This window comes from Danio rerio, chromosome 3, assembly GCF_049306965.1.
Source record: "Danio rerio strain Tuebingen ecotype United States chromosome 3, GRCz12tu, whole genome shotgun sequence".
Classification (NCBI taxonomy): Eukaryota; Metazoa; Chordata; class Actinopteri; order Cypriniformes; family Danionidae; genus Danio; species Danio rerio.
In genome coordinates, this window is record NC_133178.1 from 25,019,791 (window position 1) to 25,032,774 (window position 12,984).

The 12,984-nt window shown below is 33.5% G+C and overlaps 1 protein-coding gene across 5 annotated transcripts in view; it reads left to right on the forward strand.

Annotated features, from left to right (window-relative positions):
- Positions 1–6,356: 6,356 nt before the first annotated feature.
- The window catches only part of rhot1a (ras homolog family member T1a), a 30,888-nt gene continuing 24,260 nt past the window's right edge, over positions 6,357–12,984 (forward strand). For 4 of the 5 annotated variants that reach the window (XR_012397419.1, XM_009299425.4, XM_009299426.4 and 1 more), the window contains exons 1-10: positions 6,362–6,698; positions 9,375–9,433; positions 9,523–9,604; positions 9,841–9,884; positions 9,967–10,020; positions 10,159–10,211; positions 11,553–11,661; positions 12,342–12,443; positions 12,567–12,665; positions 12,822–12,930. Coding sequence is in view for 4 of the 5 variants with exons in the window: in XM_009299425.4 (XP_009297700.1) it covers positions 6,662–6,698; positions 9,375–9,433; positions 9,523–9,604; positions 9,841–9,884; positions 9,967–10,020; positions 10,159–10,211; positions 11,553–11,661; positions 12,342–12,443; positions 12,567–12,665; positions 12,822–12,930 (748 nt within the window). In the remaining variant the exon portion in view is untranslated. Of the gene's footprint in view, positions 6,699–9,374; positions 9,434–9,522; positions 9,605–9,840; positions 9,885–9,966; positions 10,021–10,158; positions 10,212–11,552; positions 11,662–12,341; positions 12,444–12,566; positions 12,666–12,821; positions 12,931–12,984 lie in introns of all 5 variants that reach the window. The other variant, NM_212704.1, reaches the window with a different exon arrangement.

The following is a 12,984-nucleotide window of genomic DNA, read 5'->3' on the forward strand; positions in this document are numbered from 1 at the left end:
ACTAAAAAATGCAGCTATTCAAGATAATTCAAGACAAAAGAATAAGATACTTGCTTTTTAAACACAATTATCTTTCTTTAAAATGATCAGTCGCCATGAGAAAAAAACCCAAACGTATGAAAAAGCATCATACACGTCAATAAACTAATAATAAATTTGTTTTAAAAGTATTGATTTGATGAACCTGCTATTAAAATAGGCATTGGTGTCATTAAAAATTACTTCTGAATGTTTAAATAATTATTTGTGATTTGCATATTTATAACAACAATTTTTTCATATAATTCATGACATTGTGGTCAAAGTCCCTTTGCTGAAAGCTATTAATAGTCGTTCCACTACTATATAAATCAGAGTCAGATTCACCAGTGTTCCACATTTATTTCTGCATTAGTGTTTCATTAAAGGCAGGCTAGATTTAAAAAAAATCCACATGGCAAAAGTCACTACTAAGTAAAAAAAAAGTTACATCTTTGACCAAAAATCAAATGGGTTTCAAATTGTTTTATTGGCACAAATGTTTGCAAAGCACACAAACATGACAAAATAAAATTTGTGGCACAGGATTCAGACATGTGCTGCACTGGAGCATACAGTGGTAAGACACAATAGCTGCGTCCCAAATGGCACACTATACACTATGCACTCATGCACTATGTACTTATGCACTTACACACTCAACAGGATAGTACATGTATGTAGTCTTGTCCCAAATGGCACACTAATGTTTTTTTACTAAACGGAAATTCAAACCGTTTCCCTGATGACGTTTGACAGTTGCCAAATTAGTGAAATAAACGACCGAATTATCAAATAATACCTATCGTGAGTATTGCCGCATTCACCATCGGGAGGCGATATAATCACTCTCGTAGGAGAATTTTGCTTTCTCCATCCAAAATAAATAAAGTTATCCAACATGTGCGTCCGATAGCTCCGCCCCTTTCGCTACGTAAGCAAACCTGCGGTCGTTGAGTGCGTGAAGTGTCCATCAATACACACTTCATTTTAGCGGCTGAATGAGTGCATCATCCGGGTAATTAAAGTGCACTTATTATTTTAAGAGTTTTCAGTGTGAACACACTACTTACACTATTTATACTACAAAATGGCGTAGAATAGTGCATAAGTATGCGATTTGGGACGCAGCTACTATGTCAACACATTTCTTGTCACACTGCTGTAAATCTTTTTACACCTTTCAGTTTTCTGTGAGCATGTGTGATTACATACTGCAATACTGCATAGCATAGTTTTATCAATGTACATGATACTCGGCAATCCTTTTTTATTTATAGCCCACTCAGACTTAAGATTTACCAAAAAGAAGTCTTTTAAGGGCGACACGGTGGCTCAGTGGTTAGCACTGTCGCCTCACAGCAAGAAGGTCACTAGCATATAAAAAAAATATATGGTGCAATAAGCGTCAACTTAAAATAAAACCCTTATAAAAAGTCCTTGACTAGAAAATTAAAAAATATGGACATATACAGTCGAAATCAAACTTTTTACACCTCCTGTGATGTTATTTTTTTACTTATATATTTACCAAATGATGTTTCACAGTACTTCCTATAATATTTTTTCTACTGGAGAAAGTCTTATTTGTTTTATTTTGGCCAGAATAAAATCAGGTAAAAATTTTTAAAACCATTTTAAGGTCAATAATATTAGCCACCTTAAGCAATATTTCTTTTTCAATTGTCTACAGAACAAACCACTGTTATACAATGACTAGCCTAATTATCCCAACTTCCCTAATTAAACTAGTAAAGCCTTTAAATGTCACTTTAAGCTGAAAACTAGTATCTTGAAAAATATTATGTGCTGTCATCATGGCAGTCATCATGGCAAAGATAAAATAAATCCATTATTGAAAATGAGTTATTAAAACTATTATGTTTATAAATGTGCTAAAAAAATCTTTTCGCTAAACAGAAATTGGGGAAAACAATAAACGAGGGGCTAATAATTCAAGAGGGCTGATAATTCTGACTTCAACTGTACATATATCACAGATCAACAGCCTTCTTTTTATGCTTACCTTGGACAGGTGGCCCTCAGGAACATTCTGGTGCATGGCTGATTTGCCTTAACAGGCGTCTTGGACCATGGTCCATAACCAATATAATAACCTACAGTAAGACTCTCTCCATCATTCTGCAGACGGGGGTCCTCTCAGGTCCCCCATCCCTTCAGAAAAAACACCAATAATATACTAAATACAAAATATATCATATTGGCCTTTATAACTACAAATCTGCTCTTATGAAAGCTGACAGTAGGTGTCAACATTTCATCAAGTACTGAGAAAAAACCTATAACAGTATTGTCATATGGTTATATATATGTATATATATATATATATATATATATATATATATATATATATATATATATATATATATATATCCCCAATGATTTTTTTCTTTTTTAAATATTTCCTAAATGATGTTTAAAAGTAAATTTTCACAGTATGTCTGATAATATTCTTTTCTTCTGGATAAAGTCTTATTTGTTTTATTTCTGCTCGAATTATGTTTTGAATTATGTTTAGAAATGTGGTAAAAAATTATCTCCGTTAAATAGAAATGGGGGGGGGATTAACAATTCAGGGGGGCTAATAATTATGACTTCAACTGTATATTCTCTTCCCTAAACATGTCATTTCTTGTATTAGTTGATTTGTTTTGATTCTTTTACAAGCTTTAAGAAAACATTTTGTACAATTAAGGATGTAATTTTCCCTATAATGACCCTTGCTGCTGAAATATGCAACAGAAACAGATAAAAATCAAATAAAGCAAAATGGAATAAAATAAAAAATAAACGTTACAGTGTTGTAGACGTTTACATTAGACAAAATCAATTGTAACACTAATTTAAATAAAACCTAAATTAATAATCTGACATATTTATATTGGTCTTCTACATAAATATGAAACCAAACAATATTGGTGCTCACATTTACCGTGATGATTACCACAGTGACATTTTTTTTTTGTTTATCAATGATATTTTTTGTTCTAATACGCCATAAACAGCTGTTTCAACACTAGGTTTTATTTCTAAATTAAAGACATCATTCGGTGTTTTAAATATTTGTGTCCAATAGTCACTCAAGTTTTGACAAGCCCAGGCCAGAACATATGGAGAAAGTCTGCCTGTCACTTTTACATCGATCACACAATTCATCAATATCAGGATATATTTGTGAGAGTCTTAGTGTAGTAGGTACGAAGTCCATGTTTATCTCGAATATTTATGTAGTATTTCCGTTTCGAAACTACAAGAAGCTTCAGACGTTTCATTCGCGTTATTGTTAACGTTAGCAGAATTAGCCTTTGCCTAATTCTAGCGGTTACGCTGTACTGAAACCCCTGGAAAAAAGTGCCTGCCTTCCCCAAAGACACACTTCTGTTGTTCTCGTGTTGTACTTTCTTTTCTCTGATTTTTGTCACAGACACAAAACAGTCTAGTAAGTATTTATATAATAATCTTTTCTTGAAAAGAATAAGAGCTTCAAGCTTTCAAAATATACCACCAGCAGCGTGCGCTATTATAGTTGTCAGAGCACATCCATTCACCTGTTGCTAGGGCGCCATCTTGGACGCAGCTTTCTTCAGCGCTCGTCATGACTTCATTGTCAGGCAGTGACGTCTCGTTCTAAACATTCCATCATCATTCTTATAAAGCTCTCGTGCTTTCTCTCAGTGTTGTCAGTTGTCAAGGTGTTGCTGTTTGTACTTGACCTAGGTGAGTTCAATACCGACGGTACGAGTGGAGCCACGCCAATCTCACTAAGTCCGCTTCGTGAAGCTTCACTCGGGCCGTCTGTGCTGTAGTTCCTCGCGGTTTGCGTACATAAACGCAACATCGCGAGGAATATTAAGTGTTTGTTGCTCGAAATGAGCCGCCGAGCAACATTCCGGGCATCCGGCACGGACTGGTGCCCGGTCAGCTCGTGCACTCCCTTGGGTGAGGCAGCTCGAGCTCGAGCTCGTGTACCCAAGGTAGGGCGCAAAACGGGCTGTGAGGACCCTCAAGGAAACAAGGGAGGCCGGTAGTGGGACCTGCTGCTAGGGTAATGGTGGGTGGGAGCAGCATGGCCCACTTTAGCTTCTATTTTAAACTATAGTTTTAAACTTTAGTTTACTATAGTCTAAAATAGACAATAGGGCCTTTGTGTGAACTGTTTAATGTTTTGTTTTGTTTTTCAGAAAGCCAGGGCTGTTGAGCAAAAAAGCCCTCAGAACAACACGCTCAAGACAACTGCGATATGTGCATGCATGTATTGATAATGGTTTCTCCATTCTTCTTTTTCCGGTTTGTTGTTTTCAGATGATTTTGCAAATCAAACAGAATAAAGTTCTCTTTCACAATACCTGAATTGTGTTTTTATTTGTCCTAGAGCCCACTGTAGTAACCTACAATGTCATAGAGTACCATTGAATTCATTTGGTTGACATTAGAAGTGGTCCAACAAATAAGTTGTTACAAATATACCTTAATTTCTCTCCAGAGGATTGAAAATGTCTTAATAAAATAAATAAGGTTTATGAAAAATGCTGATTTCATGCTGAACATTCAAGTTCATTCAACGGCAGACCTTTACTGGATTAACATTGATTCAACAATGGAAAGGTTGAATCTTCAACACTATCTGAATCAGGTTTGACCATCAAATAATGTTTGAAGTTTGAAGAAAAACTCATGAAAAAGCCTTTCACCCACATTAAATCAGAACTCTGAAAAATGTGTGTGAGAGAGAAATTATTGCACATGAAATCTGATGAATTATATTATTTTGTTAAAGTTCCATATACTCTCATAAGTATGAACGTATAATGTTGTGGTTGCTGTTTACTGAAACTAGAAACATAGCTGTTGTCTAATCTATTCACACAATCCATGTTCATGTTTTGTTGAATTTTAATAAAAGGAATCCTGCAACATTTTGCACCATTTAAAAATAAATTAATTCTGGGTTTGATTAAGTAACATATCCACATCTTACAATGTTTTGAATAATGTAATAACAATTACATACTCATGCTTACGTCAAGACAATGATCCTAATTAATTTATTAATTATAAAGCAAGCAATTTGACAATCTGCTATATGTTTCTGATTAACATGTGCATTTTACAGTAATATAATATGAAAGAATATAATAATGCTTAAGCCTATATCACTAAACTGCTGTTTGGGTAAACTTTGCATTTTACTTTAAAAAAAGACATGTTATAAATAATAAATAAGGTTATTTTTGTTTTTTAATTAACTTCAATAAATGCAAAGTAGTTGAAAGTACAGTAATACTTGTAAATACATAGTCAGAAAAAAATGAAAAATTTTAGTTTGAATCACAAGTTACACTTGATATACACTCACCGGCCACTTTATTAGGTACACCTTACTAGTAGACCCACTGGGTTAGACCTCCTTTTGCCATCAGAACTGCCTTAATCCTTCATGTCATAGATTCAACAAGGTACTAAAAATGTTCCTCAGAGATTTTGGTTTCTGCAGATTTGTCAGCTGCACATCCATGATGTGAATTTCCCAGTTCCACCACATCCCAAAGGTGTTTTATTGGATTGAGATCTGGTGACTGTGGATGACATTTTAGTACAGTGAACTCATTGCCATGTTCAAGAAACCAGTCTGAGATGATTCACACTTTATGACACGGTGCATTATCCTGCTAGCAATCAGAAGATGGGTGCACTGGTCATAAAGAGACGGACAAGGGTGAATAGAATGAACTACTGTAAATTGGCTGTATTTGTGAATCTGAGATGTATAGGTGTTTCCCAGTACTGAGTTGCTGCTAGAAAGGCAACCGCTATGTAAAATATATGCTGGATAAGTCGGCGGTTCATTCCACTGTGATGGCCCTGATGAATAAAGGAACTAACCAGAAGGAAAATGAATGTATGAACAAATTAATTAATAGTCTCTTTAGTAAACATTGTGTCTTCTGCAGACCTCAGATGTAAGTTCACTGCTCAAATAGCATGGTCAACGTTCAAAACATCTTATTTTGTGTTCAAAAGAAAAACAATTTATAATGGTTTGTAAACACATGAGGGCGAGTAAAGTGAGTATTTTTTCATCCAATCTACTCAATTTGAACCTAAGCTGGTCGTCTTGAACAGTTAAGCCTCAATACAACTGATGAATAAAGGAACTAAGCCGAAGGAAAATAAAATAGTCCTGTACTATTACAGTTATCTCGTGTTTTTCCCCAGTCCTACAGGAGGCGGTGTAAAATCATTACTGCAAGCGGGAAGCAAGAAAATGTCAGCGAAAGGAGATCCGCGTTTTGTCGGTAGCCGCTTTCCGTACTTACCGGTTATTGGAGGTCAGCCTCCTGTGGCGTGAGCTTGAAATGTGAACCCAGAAATGTCATGAAGTGAATCTGAAGAAAGCAATCAGTGCCTTCATTTACGCGGAATCGCTTTGTCTTCATGGCGTGAATCTCCTTTGTGTGGTAAACTGTTGCGAGCGGAAGTCTTATTGTGACAGAAACGGGCAATAGTTGATCCGTCCGTTTTGCCCTACAGAGGCCTGCGCTGTTACATGTAGCAGCAGGATCAATGATCCTCGACAAAGGACTCGTCCGTTTTTTATTTTGATCACATTAAAGTTGCAACAATGAGAAAGGACGTGAGGATATTACTGGTCGGAGAACGTAAGTGCATTCATTTAGTGTTTTCATCTTGTTTGTTATATAAGTGTCAAATGAATGCAATTGCTGGATTGATTTTTCCTACCATAAATTAGTTAATCGCACAGATATTTACTATTTCTTGCTTGATTATTATCTTCAATTCTGTAGATTAACATTTTAGACATGCTCCTAGTCAGTTATGTAACGTCAATGCATCATATTGACAAGTGACAGAATGAAGGCTGTTGACTCGGAATAAGCAGATACAAGTTATCCCTCTCTGTGCTTCTTTTAAATGTTGTCCAGAGTCATCAGATACATTATATTAATGCTTGTTCAGTGGGTGTTAAATGGCTGAAAGGACTAGTTTTTCATCACCATAACTGACCAAATCAGCAGTCCCTGGCATTAATGCTGGGAGTGTCATCCTTCATCTTTCAGTTAATTTCACTCGTGTTTATCAGGGTTATTTATAGCAGTTTTAGGGGCAGCTCTCACGGGCCTCCAGACTGTAATAGCTGCCAAACTTTAGATGGGTCATCCAAAACAGTACGTGTCTATGCAAACGTACTGCTCTCCAATGCCAAACAGACTGCTGTAGTATTTCTCTTAATTTATAATTGAACAGAAAATATTGATTATGATTAAATGTTTTTATATAGTTATTAATATTACAAACAAGCGTTATTATAGTTACGCTATGATGTAACATGCTAAAATCTTAATAAAGTGTATATAAGATAACAAATAAAGTGATTTAACATAATAACTTACAAAATATTTAAGCATCATCTAATATCTAAATTGGCTGAAAAAAATAACTTGTATAATATATGTAAACATCGTCTAACATCCAAAATGTTAGAAGTAAAATTATGCAAAATATACATATTTTTCTTCTTAGCATGACTAAAACAGTCAGCCAAAAGGCTTATGCTTTAACTATATTTATACTGAAAATGGGAAATGTTACCCAATAAAACAAAATACACTCAATATAATGTCTTTAACAAAACCATTTACTTTTTTTTGAATATTTTTTTATCATATTTTTTGCAGACAGAAAAACAAAGAACAGACAGACCCATCATGAAATGAGAAAATGGTGACATACAAGACAAATGACCTACACAAAAATAAAAAACACACCAATGGATTTTATAAGGGAGAAAAAAAAACTTATAAATCTTACAAAATTAGACGACACTATTAGTCTTTATGCTGTTTTAGAAAAAAAAAAAGACTGGATCCCATGTTTTATCAAATTTTTCAGAGTTCCCAGAGGGCGTATATCTAATTCTTTCCGAATGTAAAGTGAAGTTGAGTCCAAGAAGTCAGTCAGAAAAAAGAGGCCTAACATTTTTCTTCCAAAAACCAAGGATAACTTTTTTAGCCATGATCATGCCATACTGAACAGGTAACCGTAAATTTCGGTTTAGACTAGAGTATCAAGAAAATCTGACTAGCCAAAAATTGCTATCATTGGGTCAGGGAGTAAAACACATTCATGAACTTTAGCAAATACCTGAAATATTTCTAACCAAAAATTCTGAATTTGAACACAGGACCAAAAAATATGTGCTGAGGTAAAACTATCTACTTTTTAATTAATATTTCCATATATAATTTATATTTTATGTTATTAGTTTTCATCAGTCTAACAGAAAAAACGGACATCACTTAACATACCCGGATCGCCTAAAATAAGCTAAGTAATAAAATGGAAAATAGACATATTTGTCATAAAAACATGACAAAAAGTTTAAGCCATTTAGCTGATTGTCTAAATTTTAACCGTAAAAACTCAGCTAATTTGACAAGACACTCAACATGACTGCTTTAACATTAAAATGAATCTGAAAATAGAAAAATATCAGTTATATTATATAAAAGTGAATTGAAAGTAAAAGCTAATTCTATTAACTAATATTTCTGTATTCATCATTAACTTTTCAACTTTCTAAATGCTGTTTGCTAATTCATTTTGCTAGTATGAAGTTATTAAGGCATGATGTTTGAAAATGAAAGGCTTTAATTACATCCAAATGTCGTTACAAATCTTTTAGAAAATATAAATGGTTAACATGAGCTTAATTTTGGAAATAACTAATCTTTATTATTGTTATAGAAGCCATAGAAATATTACATTTACAGTAGAAATTCAGTGTCCTATCAGTAGGCCCACCCGGAATCTGCGCGCACAGAATTCCACAGATCTTTAGCCCATCATTATTTTATTTATTTTCTTGAGTAAATGTGTTTAAATCTGTATTTATTCAGTTTTTTTTAATTAATTTCAGTTATATTATTGACGAATGTGGAAATGTTTATCTGATTTATGTACAATGCAGTTTGTACAATGTTATTTTCTGTCTTTTACTAGATATATTATATGACAAACCAGCTTTATATACCAAATAAAGTGAATCTAATAGGATTTGGATTTTAAACATTTAATAAAATAAAAAAATATTATTTTTATTTCATATATTAAGGTTTTAATTATGATGCTCTCAAAATAATTCAGCAAAAATCCGCAGATTTTTACCAAAATTCTCAGCAGAATTAGAAAAAAAAAGTCTGCAGATTCCGTCTGGCCCTACCTATCAGCTGCTACCCCTTTGTAAAGGGATTTAAATCTCAGAGCTATGAATACAGGCAGAACATAGCGCTCATTTTGAATTTTTTTCTTCGCAGCCAAAGTGGGGAAGACCTCTCTTATCATGTCACTCGTCAGCGAGGAATTTCCTGATGAGGTACAGCCATTCATTAAATCCATTAAGGGACTTGAAGGACAAATTAATTTGTGAGTGTTTCTCAAACTTGTATTGTGTGTCCACTGAAGGTTCCTCCAAGAGCCGAAGAGATTACTATTCCTGCAGACGTCACACCTGAGCGAGTGCCCACTCATATAGTAGATTACTCCGGTATGCACATCTCCATATAATAATACTTGCCTTCAGCCAGTCTTTATTCATTTCCCGAAGGCAGTTTGGTTGCAGCATGTCACACATAATACACAAAAACACATCACACAATACAAATCTATAATAAATTTATAAACTGTTCTTTTTCATTGCTGTTCTTATGTAAATACTGATGTTTAGCTCTGATTATACTGCTGTATTCTCTCCTTTTATTATTGGTTTTATTCATCCAACAGAAGCAGAACAGTCAGATGAGCAGCTTTACCAAGAAATAACAAAGGTGGGGATTGTTTAATATTTTTAAAGGCTGTTTTATTTTTAATCTTATTGTTTAACTCCATTGTTTTTCTTTCTTGGTACAGGCTAATGTTATATGCATCGTCTATTCAGTGAACAATAAGAAATCAATCGAAAAAGTATGTTTTGTTCACTTTTGTCATTTATTATTATTTTATTATTCACTTTTATTCGTATAAAAGTGAATAATAAAAAGCATTTGATGGCTTTTTGCTCAATGGTTCTGTTGGGTCTCATTATTTTGGCGTTTCTTGTAGGTGACGAGTCATTGGATTCCACTCATCAATGAAAGAACAGATAAGGACAGCAGGTGTGTGGCTTTCTGACAGGTTCTTGGAGAACCTGGTCTCTGTAAATCTTATTTGCTCATGCTTTTAAAGTCAAGTCACCTTTATATACAGTGGAGATCAAAAGTAAGCAACAATTTATATACTGTATCTTTGATATATTAATTCTTTTAGTAAGTGTCACGTTAGTGCCTCACATACACACTAAGCACTTCAACAAAAAACTAGAACATCAACGATTGTAGTATAAATAAATATTTCAACTCAAATTTCAGTAGTTAGTAGAATGTTTAGAGGACTGGCTATAGATTATTGCAAATATTATTACAATAATTATATTTATATTAATATTTAGCCAGAGTTGCCTTTTGACTTGATTATACCAGGCTAAATAATTTTTTGATTTGATTATTCATGATTTACATAATGTAATGTAATGTAATGACATTTCCTGTATGGCATAAATGACATGCACTTTATTTTTTTTGCATAATTTAGATTTTAATTGTATTTGAATAAATATGATTATGTAAATATCAGATCTGCTAAATATTGAATCTGCAAATATATCTGCGTAAGTGTCTGCTAAATATATATATATATATATATATATATATATATATATATATATATATATATATATATATATATATAAGCAAAAATAATTAAACCATTATTATGGTTGTGTACGCTCTTTTGTAGTTTTATAATAATTTTATCAATTTTATTTACTCAATGTTAAATATAGTTTTGTGTATAATAAATAATAATCCATGTGATCATTATATAACTCTTATTTAATCTGTTTAATTGCTTTTAAAAGAGTATTTCACCGCAATTGTTTCCCTAAATAAGGAAATTTAGGAAAATTCTTTCCTAAATAAGATATTTTGAAAAATGTTAATAACTGGTCGTATCAGTAGTAATAAAGCTAAATAGTGTGGAGTTCAATGGGTACCAGTTTTCTGCATTCTTTAGTTTATCATCTTTTGTGTTCATCAGAAGAAAGAAACTTGGACTTTTGGGTAAACTTTCATTTTATGTGTTCGATTTACTCATTTATTTATCAATTCAGGGGTAAAAGTAAGTTTCAAATATCTGCTTTAGATTTTATAGATAGAAAAGAATGTATAAATATGTGCAGCGTCTTTTCTTCTTAATACAAAATAAACATTCAACTAAACTTACAGCCTTGAAAAACTGAATGTAAGAAAGTACTTTATAATATCGTTGTAAATGTTTGAAATCTTGCTTGTTATTTTGTGCTTTTGCTCCACGGTGGTCTGTACGATGATTTAGGCAGCATAGATTTTATGCCATGCTTTAAGCCGAACAGTGTTTTAAATCTCTTTGTCTTTGCATAGAGTGCCGCTAATCCTGGTGGGCAATAAATCTGACCTGGTGGAGCACAGCAGCATGGAGACCATCCTGCCCATCATGAACCAGTACTCAGAGATTGAGACCTGTGTGGAGGTAAGCGCTGTGATCTAGAAGATTTCTCTCATAGCTAGTGAACCACTGATCTATCAAAACTGAAATTGATAAAAAAATTATTTACATGCATAGCCTTTTATTTATTCAAATAACTTTATTAATTCTTATTTATACCTGACAAACAAAGGGATGCATTGAAAAATGTGCATCTACTAACATGTTTTGATTAAAAATAAAATCTTGATTCAGTAAAAATGTAATAAGTAAATAAATAAAACCATCTGTACATTAACTAAATGTTTCTCAACCATGTTCCTAGAAGACAACCAGTTCTGCACATTTTCCATATCTCTTATTCGAACACACCTGACTCAGATCTTTAGCTCATTAGCAGAGATTAAAAGATGGGTGATGACAAAGAAGACATCCAAAACATGCAGTGCTGGTGGTCCTCCAGGAATGTGGTTGAGAAACACTGCTTAACCCTATAAATATATTTTATTCTTTAACTAATGCTATTTAATTGAACTTTTTTGGATGATGTCTTTTACCACCCAGTTATTTTAAAGATATTGCAATGTAGGCATTATAAAATTTGTGAAATTATTTTCCTTTTTTTTTAACGTTCTTTAAAAAAAAAAATAGATTGTTGAAAATAGAAATCAAGAAACCACATCATATTTTGATTATGACACTAAATGACAATTTCTCTCTCTTAGTGTTCTGCCAAAAACCTGAAGAATATCTCTGAGCTGTTTTATTATGCCCAGAAGGCTGTTCTTCACCCCACAGGACCTCTGTACTCGCCAGAAGAGAAAGAGGCAAGATATTTAGCACTTCTGTTAATCTCACTGCTTTATATTCCAAAGAACATCCAAATATTCAAACATTCAGTAATGAGTTTGCTTTAATAAGTTTCTTGCTGTTTTTTTTTTGCTCTTCAGATGAAGCCGTCTTGCATCAAAGCACTCACTCGCATTTTCAAAATATCAGACCTGGATAATGATGGCATTCTGAATGATAACGAGCTTAATTTCTTCCAGGTGAGCGCAGTTTTCCTCAACACTTAGTGCTCAATTAGCTGTGGCATTTTGACAGGGGGAGCTTGTTTATGTACATAGATGTACACAGACTGCATCTTAATGAGAGTGAAAGATGGTTGTCAGATGATGTTGATGTTCTGTGGTTCTGCCTCACAGAGAACATGTTTTAACATACCACTGGCACCTCAAGCCCTGGAGGACGTCAAGAATGTCGTGCGGAAAAATATGACCGATGGAGTCAAAGACAACGGCCTTACACTGAAGGGTGAGCAGAAAACAAAGACAGAAGCCATCAACCTTTCATATAAAAAAATACTGT